Source organism: Entelurus aequoreus, linkage group LG15 (assembly GCF_033978785.1).
Source record: "Entelurus aequoreus isolate RoL-2023_Sb linkage group LG15, RoL_Eaeq_v1.1, whole genome shotgun sequence".
NCBI lineage: Eukaryota > Metazoa > Chordata > Actinopteri > Syngnathiformes > Syngnathidae > Entelurus > Entelurus aequoreus.
The window spans coordinates 52,302,707-52,315,834 of record NC_084745.1 but is presented as its reverse complement, the minus strand read 5'-3'; the positions used below and the strand labels follow the sequence as shown (position 1 = coordinate 52,315,834).

Below are 13,128 nucleotides of genomic sequence, written 5' to 3'. Positions count from 1 at the left end.
ATGAGTGAATATCCAAATATTCACACATATAAGATTCTACACCAAAAACGATCTATTTATAATTATTAATTGTATTATTGTTACTATTATTATTATTATATGTGTGAATGTCCAAATATTCACACATATAATAATCTACACCAAATAACTATCTACTTATTATTATTATTATAATGATTATTAATTGTATTATTATTATTATGTGTGAATGTCTAAACATTCACACATAAAACTCTACACCAACAAACTATTATTATTATTATTATTATTATATGTGTGAATGTCCAAACATTCACACATATAAGATCCTCCACCAAAAAACCTACCTATTTATTATTATTTGTATCATTATTATTATTATTATTATTATTTTCATTATTATTATTGATGTGTGAATGTCCAAACATTCACACATATAAGATTCTACACCAAAAAACCTACCTATTTATTATTTGTATTATTATTATTATTATTATTTTCATTATTATTATTATTAATGTGTGAATGTCCAAACATTCACACATATAAGATTCTACACCAAAAAACTACCTATTTATTAATATTAATTGTATTATTGTTATTATTATTATTATTATTATTATATGAGTGAATATACAAATATTCACACATATAACATTCTACACCAAAAAACGATCTATTTATTATTATTAATTGTATTATTGTTATTATTATTATTATTATTATTATGTGAGTGAATATCCAAATATTCACACGTATAATATTCTACACCAAAAAACGATCTATTTATTATTATTAATTGTATTATTGTTATTATTATTATTATTATTATTATTATTATTATATGTGTGAACGTCCAAATATTCACACATATAATATTCTACACCAAATAACTATCTATTTATTATTATTATTATAATGATTATTAATTGTATTATTATTATTATGTGTGAATGTTTAGACATTCACACATAAAACTCTACACCAACAAACTATTATTATTATTATTATGTGTGAATGTCCAAACATTCACACATAAGATTCTACACCCAAAAACTACCTATTTATTATTATTAATTGTATTATTGTTATTATTATTATTATTATTAATATATGAGTGAGTATACAAATATTCACACATATAACATTCTACACCAAAAAACGATCTATTTGTTATTATTAATTGTATTATTGTTATTATTATTATTATGTGAGTTAATATCCAAATATTCACACGTATAATATTCTACACCAAAAAACGATCTATTTATTATTATTAATTGTATTATTGTTATTATTATTATATTATTATATGTGTGAATGTCCAAATATTCACACATATAATATTGTACACCAAATAACTATCTATTATTATTATTATAATGATTATTAATTGTATTATTATTATTATGTGTGAATGTTTAGACATTCACACATAAAACTCTACACCAACAAACTATTATTATTATTATTATTTGTGAATGTCCAAACATTCACACATATAAGATTATCCACCAAAAAACTACCTATTTATTATTTTTATTATTATTATTATTATTTTCATTATTATTATTAATGTGTGAATGTCCAAACTTTCACACATAAGATTCTACACCAAAAAACTACCTATGTATTATTATTAATTGTATTATTGTTATTATTATTATTAGTATATGAGTGAATATCTAAATATTCACACATATAAGATTCTACACCAAAAAACGATCTATTTATTATTATTAATTGTATTATTGTTATTATTATTATTATTATTATATGAGTGAATATCCAAATATTCACACATATAAGATTCTACACCAAAAAACGATCTATTTATTATTATTAATTGTATTATTGTTATTATTATTATTATTATTATTATTATATGTGTGAATGTCCAAATATTCACACATATAATATTCTACACCAAATAACTATCTATTTATTATTATTATTATAATGATTATTAATTGTATTATTATTATTATGTGTGAATGTTTAGACATTCACACATAAAACTCTACACCAACAAACTATTATTATTATTATTATTAGTATTATATGTGTGAATGTCCAAACATTCACACATATAAGATTCTCCACCAAAAAACTACCTATTTATTATTTTTATTATTATTATTATTATTATTTTCATTATTAATATTAATGTGTGAATGTCCAAACATTCACACATAAGATTCTACACCAAAAAACTACCTATTTATTATTATTAATTGTATTATTGTTATTATTATTATTATTAAATGAGTGAATATCTAAATATTCACACATATAAGATTTTACACCAAAAAACGATCTATTTATTATTATTAATTGTATTATTGTTATTATTATTATTATTATTATTATTATTATTATTATTATTATTATATGTGTGAATGTCCAAATATTCACACATATAATAATCTACACCAAATAACTATCTATTTATTATTATTATTACAATGATTATTAATTGTATTATTATTATTATGTGTGAATGTTTAGACATTCACACATAAAACTCTTCACCAACAAACTATTATTATTATTATTATTATTATTATATGTGTGAATGTCCAAACATTCACACATATAAGATTATCCACCAAAAAACTACCTATTTATTATTTTTATTATTATTATTTTCATTATTATTATTATTAATGTGTGAATGTCCAAACATTCACACATAAGATTCTACACCAAAAAACTACCTATTTATTATTATTAATTGTATTATTGTTATTATTATTATTATTATATGAGTGAATATCCAAATATTCACACATATAAGATTCTACACCAAAAAACAATATATTTATTATTATTAATTGTATTATTGTTATTATTATTATTATATGAGTGAATATCCAAATATTCACACATATAAGATTCTACACCAAAAAACGATCTATTTATTATTATTATTTGTATTATTGTTATTATTATTATTATTATTATTATATGAGTGAATATCCAAATATTCACACATATAAGATTCTATTCCAAAAAACAATCTATTTATTATTATTAATTGTATTATTATTATTATTAATTGTATTATTATTATTATTATTATATGTGTGAATATCCAAATATTCACACATATAAGATTCTACACCAAAAAACGATCTATTTATTATTATTAATTGTATTATTGTTATTATTATTATTATATGAGTGAATATCCAAATATTCACACATATAAAATTCTACACCAAAAAACGATCTATTTATTATTATTAATTGTATTATTGTTATTATTTTTATTATTATTATTATTATATGAGTGAATATCCAAATATTCACACATATAAGATTCTACACCAAAAACGATCTATTTATAATTATTAATTGTATTATTGTTACTATTATTATTATTATATGTGTGAATGTCCAAATATTCACACATATAATAATCTACACCAAATAACTATCTACTTATTATTATTATTATAATGATTATTAATTGTATTATTATTATTATGTGTGAATGTCTAAACATTCACACATAAAACTCTACACCAACAAACTATTATTATTATTATTATTATTATATGTGTGAATGTCCAAACATTCACACATATAAGATCCTCCACCAAAAAACCTACCTATTTATTATTATTTGTATCATTATTATTATTATTATTATTATTTTCATTATTATTATTGATGTGTGAATGTCCAAACATTCACACATATAAGATTCTACACCAAAAAACCTACCTATTTATTATTATTTGTATTATTATTATTATTATTATTTTTATTATTATTATTAATGTGTGAATGTCCAAACATTCACACATATAAGATTCTACACCAAAAAAACTATCTATTTATTATGATTATTAATTGTATTATTATTATTATGTGTGAATGTTTAGACATTCACACATAAAACTCTACACCAACAAACTATTATTATTATTATTATATGTGTGAATGTCCAAACATTCACACATATAAGATTCTCCACCAAAAAACTACCTATTTATTATTTTTATTATTATTATTATTATTTTCATTATTATTATTAATGTGTGAATGTCCAAACATTCACACATATAAGATTCTACACCAAAAACCTACCTATTTATTATTATTATTATTATTATTATTATTAATGTGTGAATGTCCAAACATTCAGACATATAAGATTCTACACCAAAAAACTATCTATTTATTATGATTATTAATTGTATTATTATTATATGTGTGAATGTCCAAACACTCACACATTGAAGATTCTACATAAAAAAAAATATATTTATTATCATTATTAATTGTATTAATATTATGTGTGAATGGCCAAACATTCACACTTAACAATATTCTACACCAAAAAACTACTTATTTATTATTATTATTATTATTATTATTATTATTATGTGTGAATGTAAAAACATCCACACACATAAGATTCTACACCAAAAAAACATATATTTATTATTATTATTAGTTGTATTATTATTATTATTATATGTGTGAATTTCCAAACACTCACACATTCTACATAAAAAAACAATGTATTTATTATTATTATTAATTGAATTATTATTATGTGTGAATGTTTGGACATTACAAGATTCTACACCAAAAAAGTATTTATTTATTATTATTGTTAATTGTATTATTATTATTTTGTGTGAATGTCCAAACATTCACACATTCTTTTTTTGTTTTGATACACCGGGAGGCTGTAAGGAATCGTCCTTTAGCGCTTAAATGTTGAGCGGGGATGCTTGGATGTGTTCCAGTGTTCACTGGCCTGCCACAAGAAGTGCCTGGAGAGTCTGGCCATCCAGTGCGGCCATCGGAAGCTCCAGAGGAAGCTTCAGCTTTTTGGCGTCGACTTCACGCAGACGGCGAGCAACAGCCAGGACGACATTCCCTTCATCATCCGCAAGTGTACGTCGGAGATCGAGACCCGAGCGCTCAACTTGAAGGTATTTGCAACTGAACATAAGAACTGTGTGTCTTCAATTCATATCATGTGAAAAGCATAAAAATGTACTTCTTTTTTTTTTTTGGTGCTGTGAAGTTTATCTACCGCATCAACGGGGCCAAGTCCCGTGTGGAGAAGCTGTGTCAAGCGTTTGAGAACGGCAAGGACCTGGTGGAGATGTCCAACCTTTACCCCCACGACATCAGCAACGTACTCAAACTCTACCTGAGACAGGTAGACTGACGTTTAATGCTAGTTCTGGACCAAGCTTGTGTTTCACCTTCTAAAACGAAATTTGAATATGAAAGTACAAAACTCAAAACCAGTGAAGTCGGCACGTCGTGTAATTCGTAAATAAAAACTGAATACAACGATTTGCAAATCCTTTTCAACTTATATTCAATTGAATAGACAGTAAAGGTTTGGGAACTGAGGAGACACATTTTTGAAGTGGAATTCTTTCCCATTCTTGCTTGATGTACAGCTTAAGTTGTTCAACATTCTCTGCTATTTTAGGCTTCATAATGCACCACACATTTTCAATGGGAGACAGGTCCGGACTACAGGCAGGCCAGTCTAGTACCCGCACTCTTTTACTATGAAGCCACGTTGATGTAACACGTGGCTTGGCATCGTCTTGCTGAAATAAGCAGGGGCGTCCATGATAACGTTGCTTGGATGGCAACATGTGTTGCTCCAAAACCTGTATGTACCTTTCAGCATTAATGGTGCCTTCCCAGATGTGTAACTTACCCATGTCTTGGGCACTAATACACCCCCATACCATCACACATGCTGGCTTTTACACTTTGCGCCTAGAACAATCCAGATGGTTCTTTTCCTCTTTGGTCCTGAGGACACGACGTCCACAGTTTCCAAAAACAATTTGAAACGTGGACTCGTCAGACCACAGAACATTTTTCCACTTTGCATCAGTCCGTCTTAGATGAGCTCGGGGCCCCGCAAAGCCGGCGGCGTTTCTGGGTGTTGTTGATAAACGGTCTTCGCTTTGCATAGGAGAGTTTTAACTTGCACTTACAGATGTAGCGACCAACTGTAGTTGCTGACAGTGGTTTTCTGAAGTGTTCCTGAGCCCACGTGGTGATATCCTTTACACACCGATGTCACTCTTTGATGCAGTACCGCCTCAGGGATCGAAGGTCCGTAATATCATTGCTTACGTGCAGTCATTTCTCTAGATTCTCTGAACATTTTGATGATATTACAGACCGTAGATGGTGAAATCCCTAAATTCCTTGCAATAGCTGGTTGAGAAATGTTGTTCTTAAACTGTTGGACAATTTGCTCAAGCGTTTGTTGACAAAGTGGTGACCCTCGCCCCCGTCCTTGTTTGTGAACGACTGAGCATTTCATGGAAGCTGCTTTTATACCCAATCATGGCACCCACCTGTTCCCAATTAGCCTGTTCACCTGTGGGATGTTCCAAATAAGTGTTTGATGAGCATTTCTCAACTTTTTCAGTCTTTTTTGACACTTTTGCCAGCTTTTTTGAAACATGTCGCAGGCTTGAAATTCCAAATGAGCTAATTGTGGAGGTCTTGCTCCTCCGGGTTCTTCGGACCACCAGTGGCCGACATGACAGCGTGGTTTGATACAAAGATTTATTTGTCAATAAATGTCTTTGGTATGGCTTTTAAGCCATCGGGTTGTGTCAGTCTTCTCCTTCTCGCTCGCTCGTGCTTCCCCAAATCACCATCAACAACTCTCCCTTCTCCTTCCCGACTTCTGCCTTTAACGGAGAGACAGGTGATCAGACAAACACTCGCAGCTGGGTCATCTACGCACCTCTCGCTGATCTCGAAGCCGGTCCTGGCATTACCCCGCTTCGCTGCAGGCCCGCAGGCCACGCCCCCCCACCCCCCACCCCACTATAATATTTGCCAAAAATAAAGTTTTACAGTTTGAACGTTAGGGAACTTGATTTTGCAGTCTATTCAATTGAATATAAGTTGAAAAGGATTAGCGAATCATTGTATTCTGTTTTTATTTACCATTTACACAACGTGACAACTTCACTGGTTTCGGGTGTTGTATACTAGTGTGTGTTTTGGTTTGGTACAGCTGCTGTGAAGTACACTTTTTGTTCGTAGTCCTGGTTTTTATTGGTTTTATTTGCAGCTCCCAGAGCCGCTCATCCTTTTCCGCTACTACAACGACCTTATCGGTCTGGCCAAAGACAGCCAAAGTGGAATTGGGGCCGATCTGGAAGCATCTCGCCTGAGTTCCTCCCCGGTTCCTCCGGCTCAGGTCAGCGTGGAGCTCAACCGCATCCTCTTCAAGATCAAAGACATCCTGAGGCAGCTGCCGCACGCCCAGTACAAGACCCTGCAGTTCCTCGTAGAGCATCTGCACCGGTAGGTTGGACGCATGCCTAAATATTCTCAAAGTACTTTGATTTCTTCAAATTGAATTTAAACCCAAGCATGTTTAAAGAGGAACTGCACTTTTTGGGGAATCGTTCACAATCATTATGAAAGACATGGCGAGGGATGCTTTTTTTAGGGACCGAATGTCCCTTTGGGACAGAGGACCCTATTGTATTTGTAAGGTTTTTTTATTATTATTATACCGCCGCCTCTTTGAGCTGTAATATGACCCCCTTAACATGCTTCAAAACTCACCATATTTGACAAACACATCAGGACTGGCGAAAATTGCGATCTAATCAAAAAACCTAGCTCCAAAACTCAAAATTGGAAGAAATAGTAAGAAAACACAGACAAAACTACCTGTAACTCCCACTAGGAATGTCGGAGAGACATGAAACAAAAACCTCTATGTAGGTCTCACTTAGACCTAGATTTCATACACTGACATCCTTCAGCAAAAATCAACAGGAAGTTTGCAATTCCCCCTTCAAAACAAAGTTTTGTAAAAACAGTCACTTTTGCCTATTTGACCCCCTTAACATGCTTCAAAACTCACCAAACCGGACACACACATCAGGACTGGCAAAAATTGCGATCTAATAAAAAAAACCCAACCCCAAAACTCAAAATTGCGCTCTAGCACCCCCTAGGAATAAAACACAGACAAAACTGCCTGTAACTCCCACTAGGAATGTCGGAGAGACATGAAACAAAAACCTCTATGTAGGTCCCACTTAGACCTAGATTTCATACACTGACATCCTTCGGGAAAAATCAACAGTAAGTTTGCAATTCCCCCTTCAAAACAAAAGTTTTGTAAAAACAGTCACTTTTGCCTCTTTGAGCTGTAATTTGACCCCCTCAACATGCTTCAAAACTCACCATATTTAACATCAGGACTGGCGAAAATTGCGATCTAATAAAAAATAAAAAAATAAACTCAAAATTGCGCTCTAGCACCCCCTAGGAAGAAAACCCAGACAAAACTGCTCCTAGGAAGAAAACACAGACAAAACTGCCTGTAACTCCCACTAGGAATGTCGGAGAGACATGAAACAAAAACCTCTATGTAGGTCTCACTTAGACCTAGATTTCATACACTGACATCCTTCAGCAAAAATCAACAAGAAGTTTGCAATTCCCCCTTAAAAACAAAAGTTTTGTAAAAACAGTCGCTTTTGCCTCTTTTGAGCTATAATTTGACCCCCTTAACATGCTTCAAAACTCACCAAACCGGACACACATCAGGACTGGCAAAAATTGCGATCTAATAAAAAACCCAACCCCAAAACTCAAAATTGCGCTCTAGCGCCCCCTAGGAAGAAAACACAGACAAAACTGCTCCTAGGAAGGAAACACATACAAAACTGCCTGTAACTCCCACTAGGAATGTCGGAGAGACATGAAACAAAAACCTCTATGCAGGTCTCACTTAGACCTAAATTTCATATATTGACAACCCTCAGCAAAAATCAACAGTAAGTTTGCAACTCCCCCTTCAAAACAAAAGTTTTGTAAAAACAGTCACTCTTTGCCTCTTTGAGGTATAATTTGACCCCCTTAACATGCTTCAAAACTCACCAAACTGGACACACACATCAGGACTGGCAAAAATTGCTATCTAATAAAAGAACCCAACCCCAAAACTGCGCTCTAGCGCCCCCTAGGAAGAAAACACAGACAAAACTGCTCCTAGGAAGAAAACACAGACAAAACTGCCTGTGACTTCCAGTAGGAATGTCGTAGAGACATGAAACAAAAACCTCACTTAGACCTACATTTCATATATTGACAACCCCCAGCAAAAATCAACAGGAAGTTTGAAATTCCCCCTTCAAAACAAAAGTTTTTTAAAAACCGGTCACCTCTTTTCAAACATTATCTCCTCTGAGCACGTTTGTTGTGTCGGCTTCAAACTAGCACAGGAGAGAGATTGAACCCTTCTGATTAAAAGTTGACGAAAGAGTTTTAATTACTGCTCTGGTTTGGATTTGATGTACCGTCAAAGTCGGTCCCGTCCATCGCTGCTTGCAGCTTTAATTATAAATATCAAATAAATGCGATCAAAAGTCTGCTTGCAATGGAGCTAATGGAACTCGCTCTATTCTGCCTATAAAGCCCTTAAAAAACATATTTATATATATATTTACATATTTTGATCATTTTCTAAGCATACAAAGTGCATTAATTTGAAAAACGCATTACCTTTGCTTTTTTTGTTATTATTCATCACTGATTATTACTCTGCAGACTTCATGGGAGCCAACAAACATAATAAAACATCACTTACTGTACAATGTCCGCAGTCAATAGGATGCCAACTGCTAGAACGTTCATATATTCCCATTCAGGTGAAGAATGTCTCATAATCCTTGCAGAGAAACAGGCAGGGAGGAAACAAGCGTTTTTTTCCCGAAATTCTGGCCAGTTTCGGGTCCTAAAGGGCTGTCAAAGTGTACCAACTTGTCGGAATACCTACTCAGACTTCTTCTGTCCAGGTGAAAGGCATGATATATGATCTGGAATAAACTTACAGGGAGCAAGGAAGCACGGAAACAGCAAACCACTCGATGATGTGAACATAGGGACACAGGAAGTGGACATGGCGCAGCTATTAATAGTCCATCTGTGTTAGCGTTTATAATAACAATATCACTAATACTTGGTTAATATTCATGTCACTAAATGGAGTATTGTTGGCGCTTTTTGAATGGATATTTATCGGATTTTATGGGCGAAATGGAGGATCTCCCACCGGCAGACTTTTATTTACATGTTCGAATTAGAGATGTCCGATAATATCGGGCTGCCGATATTATCGGCCGATAAATGCTTTAAAATGTAATATCGGAAATTATCGGTATCGGTTTCAAAAAGTACAATTTACGACTTTTTATAACGCCGCTGTGTACACGGACGTAGGGAGACGTACAGAGCGCCAATAAACCTTAAAGGCCCTGTCACATAATATCTATGGCTTTTCACACACACAAGTGTGGTCAACAGCCATACAGGTCACACTGAGGGTGGCCGTATAAACAACTTTAACACTGTTACAAATACGCGCCACACTGTGAACCCACACCAAACAAGAAAGACAAACACATTTCGGGAGAACATCCACACCGTAACACAACATAAACACAACAGAACAAATACCCAGAACCCCTTGCAGCGCTAACTCTTCCGGGACGCTACAATATACACCCCCCGCTACTCCCTGTGCATCATGTTATGAGGAAGAAGGAGAATGTTTCCAATAACACTTAAAGTTTCCCTTCAGGGTGACCGAGCAATCTGAGGAAAACAAAATGACCGCGAGGAACCTGGGGATCATTTTTGGCCCGACACTCATCAAACCGAGGCAGACGGACGCCGAGGTCTCCCTGTCCTCGCTGGTGGACTACCCCTACCAGGCGCTCATTGTGGAGCTCATCATCAGGCACTATCAGATGATCTTCGACACTCCTCTCAGCCCCTCGGAGGTCGGCGCCCGCCCGATACCCGCCACGCGCCTGACTCCGCAGGACAAGGAGCGGAGACTGAGCAGGTACTCAAAGTCCGCGGGCCACGACCAGGAGGTAAATACCTGACCGCTCATCCGTTCACGGATGTTGAGAAGTAACTGTCACACGGGCGGTCCGTTGATGAAAGTGTCTGCTCACCATTACAGACCAGCGCCAAGGGTTTTAGGAGACACTCCTTCACTCCGTCACGCTTATTGAACGAGTCAGCAGACACGGTGCCGACCTACCCCAGTGGCTCTGAAGGAAAGGGATTTCAAGGCGGTTAGTATTGGTACAAATACATGCAACATTGTAATTTATGTGTCTTGTACATTATTTTACACACGGAAAATGTGTATGAATGTGTGTATATACCTGTGTATGTATATATGTGTGTGTGTGTGTGTGTAAATATAAGGGTGTGTTTGTGCGTATATATATATATAAATAAATACATATTTTTCTATATAGGTGTATGTACGTATGTATGCATATATATGTATGCATGTATATATGTGTGTAAATATAAGGGTGTGTTTGTGCGTATATATATATAAATAAATACATATTTTTCTATATAGGTGTATGTACGTATGTATGCATATATATGTATGCATGTATATATGTGTGTGTGTGTGTGTGTGTGTAAATATAAGGGTGTGTTTGTGCGTATATATATATAAATAAATACATATTTTTCTATATAGGTGTATGTACGTATGTATGCATATATATGTATGCATGTATATATGTGTGTGTGTGTGTAAATATAAGGGTGTGTTTGTGCGTATATATATATATATAAATAAATACATATTTTTCTATATAGGTGTATGTACGTATGTATGCATGTATATATGTGTGTGTGTGTGTAAATATAAGGGTGTGTTTGTGCGTATATATATATATAAATAAATATATATTTTTCTATATAGGTGTATGTACGTATGTATGCATATATATGTATGCATGTATATATGTGTGTGTGTGTGTGTAAATATAAGGGTGTGTTTGTGCGTATATATATATATATATAAATAAATACATATTTTTCTATATAGGTGTATGTACGTATGTATGCATATATATGTATGCATGTATATATGTGTGTGTGTGTGTAAATATAAGGGTGTGTTTGTGCGTATATATATATAAATAAATACATATTTTTCTATATAGGTGTATGTACGTATGTATGCATATATATATGTATGCATGTATATATGTGTGTGTGTGTGTGTAAATATAAGGGTGTGTTTGTGCGTATATATATGTAAATAAATACATATTTTTCTATATAGGTGTATGTACGTATGTATGCATATATATGTATGCATGTATATATGTGTGTGTGTGTGTGTGTAAATATAAGTGTGTGTTTGTGCGTATATATATATAAATAAAAACATATTTTTCTATATAGGTGTATGTACGTATGTATGCATATATATGTATGCATGTATACGTGTGTGTGTGTAAATATAAGGGTGTGTTTGTGCATATATATATGTAAATAAATACATATTTTTCTATATAGGTGTATGTACGTATGTATGCATATATATGTATGCATGTATATATGTGTGTGTGTGTGTGTGTGTGTAAATATAAGGGTGTGTTTGTGCGTATATATATATATAAATAAATACATATTTTTCTATATAGGTGTATGTACGTATGTATGCATATATATGTATGCATGTATATATGTGTGTGTGTGTGTGTGTAAATATATGTGTGTGTTTGTGCGTATATATATATAAATAAATACATATTTTTCTATATAAGTGTATGTACGTATGTATGCATATATATGTATGCATGTATATATGTGTGTGTGTGTGTAAATATAAGGGTGTGTTTGTGCGTATATATATGTAAATAAATACATATTTTTCTATATAGGTGTATGTACGTATGTATGCATATATATGTATGCATGTATATATGTGTGTGTGTGTGTGTGTAAATATAAGGGTGTGTTTGTGCGTATATATATATATAAATAAATACATATTTTTCTATATAGGTGTATGTACGTATGTATGCATATATATGTATGCATGTATATATGTGTGTGTGTGTAAATATAAGGGTGTGTTTGTGCGTATATATATGTAAATAAATACATATTTTTCTATATAGGTGTATGTACGTATGTATGCATATATATGTATGCATGTATATATGTGTGTGTGTGTGTGTGTAAATATAAGGGTGTGTTTGTGCGTATATATATATATAAATAAATACATATTTTTCTATATAGGTGTATGTACGTATGTATGCATATATATGTATG

General features: G+C 32.4%; 1 protein-coding gene across 2 annotated transcripts in view; it reads left to right on the top strand.

The window, feature by feature from the left end:
• Positions 1-13,128, top strand: part of LOC133630256 (rho GTPase-activating protein 29-like) — a 142,887-nt gene that overhangs the window by 124,169 nt on the left and 5,590 nt on the right. For both annotated transcript variants that reach the window (XM_062021729.1, XM_062021730.1), the window contains exons 18-22: positions 4,743-4,931; positions 5,027-5,164; positions 7,070-7,305; positions 10,604-10,901; positions 10,994-11,108. In XM_062021729.1, the coding sequence (XP_061877713.1) occupies positions 4,743-4,931; positions 5,027-5,164; positions 7,070-7,305; positions 10,604-10,901; positions 10,994-11,108 (976 nt within the window). The remainder of the gene's footprint in view (positions 1-4,742; positions 4,932-5,026; positions 5,165-7,069; positions 7,306-10,603; positions 10,902-10,993; positions 11,109-13,128) is intronic.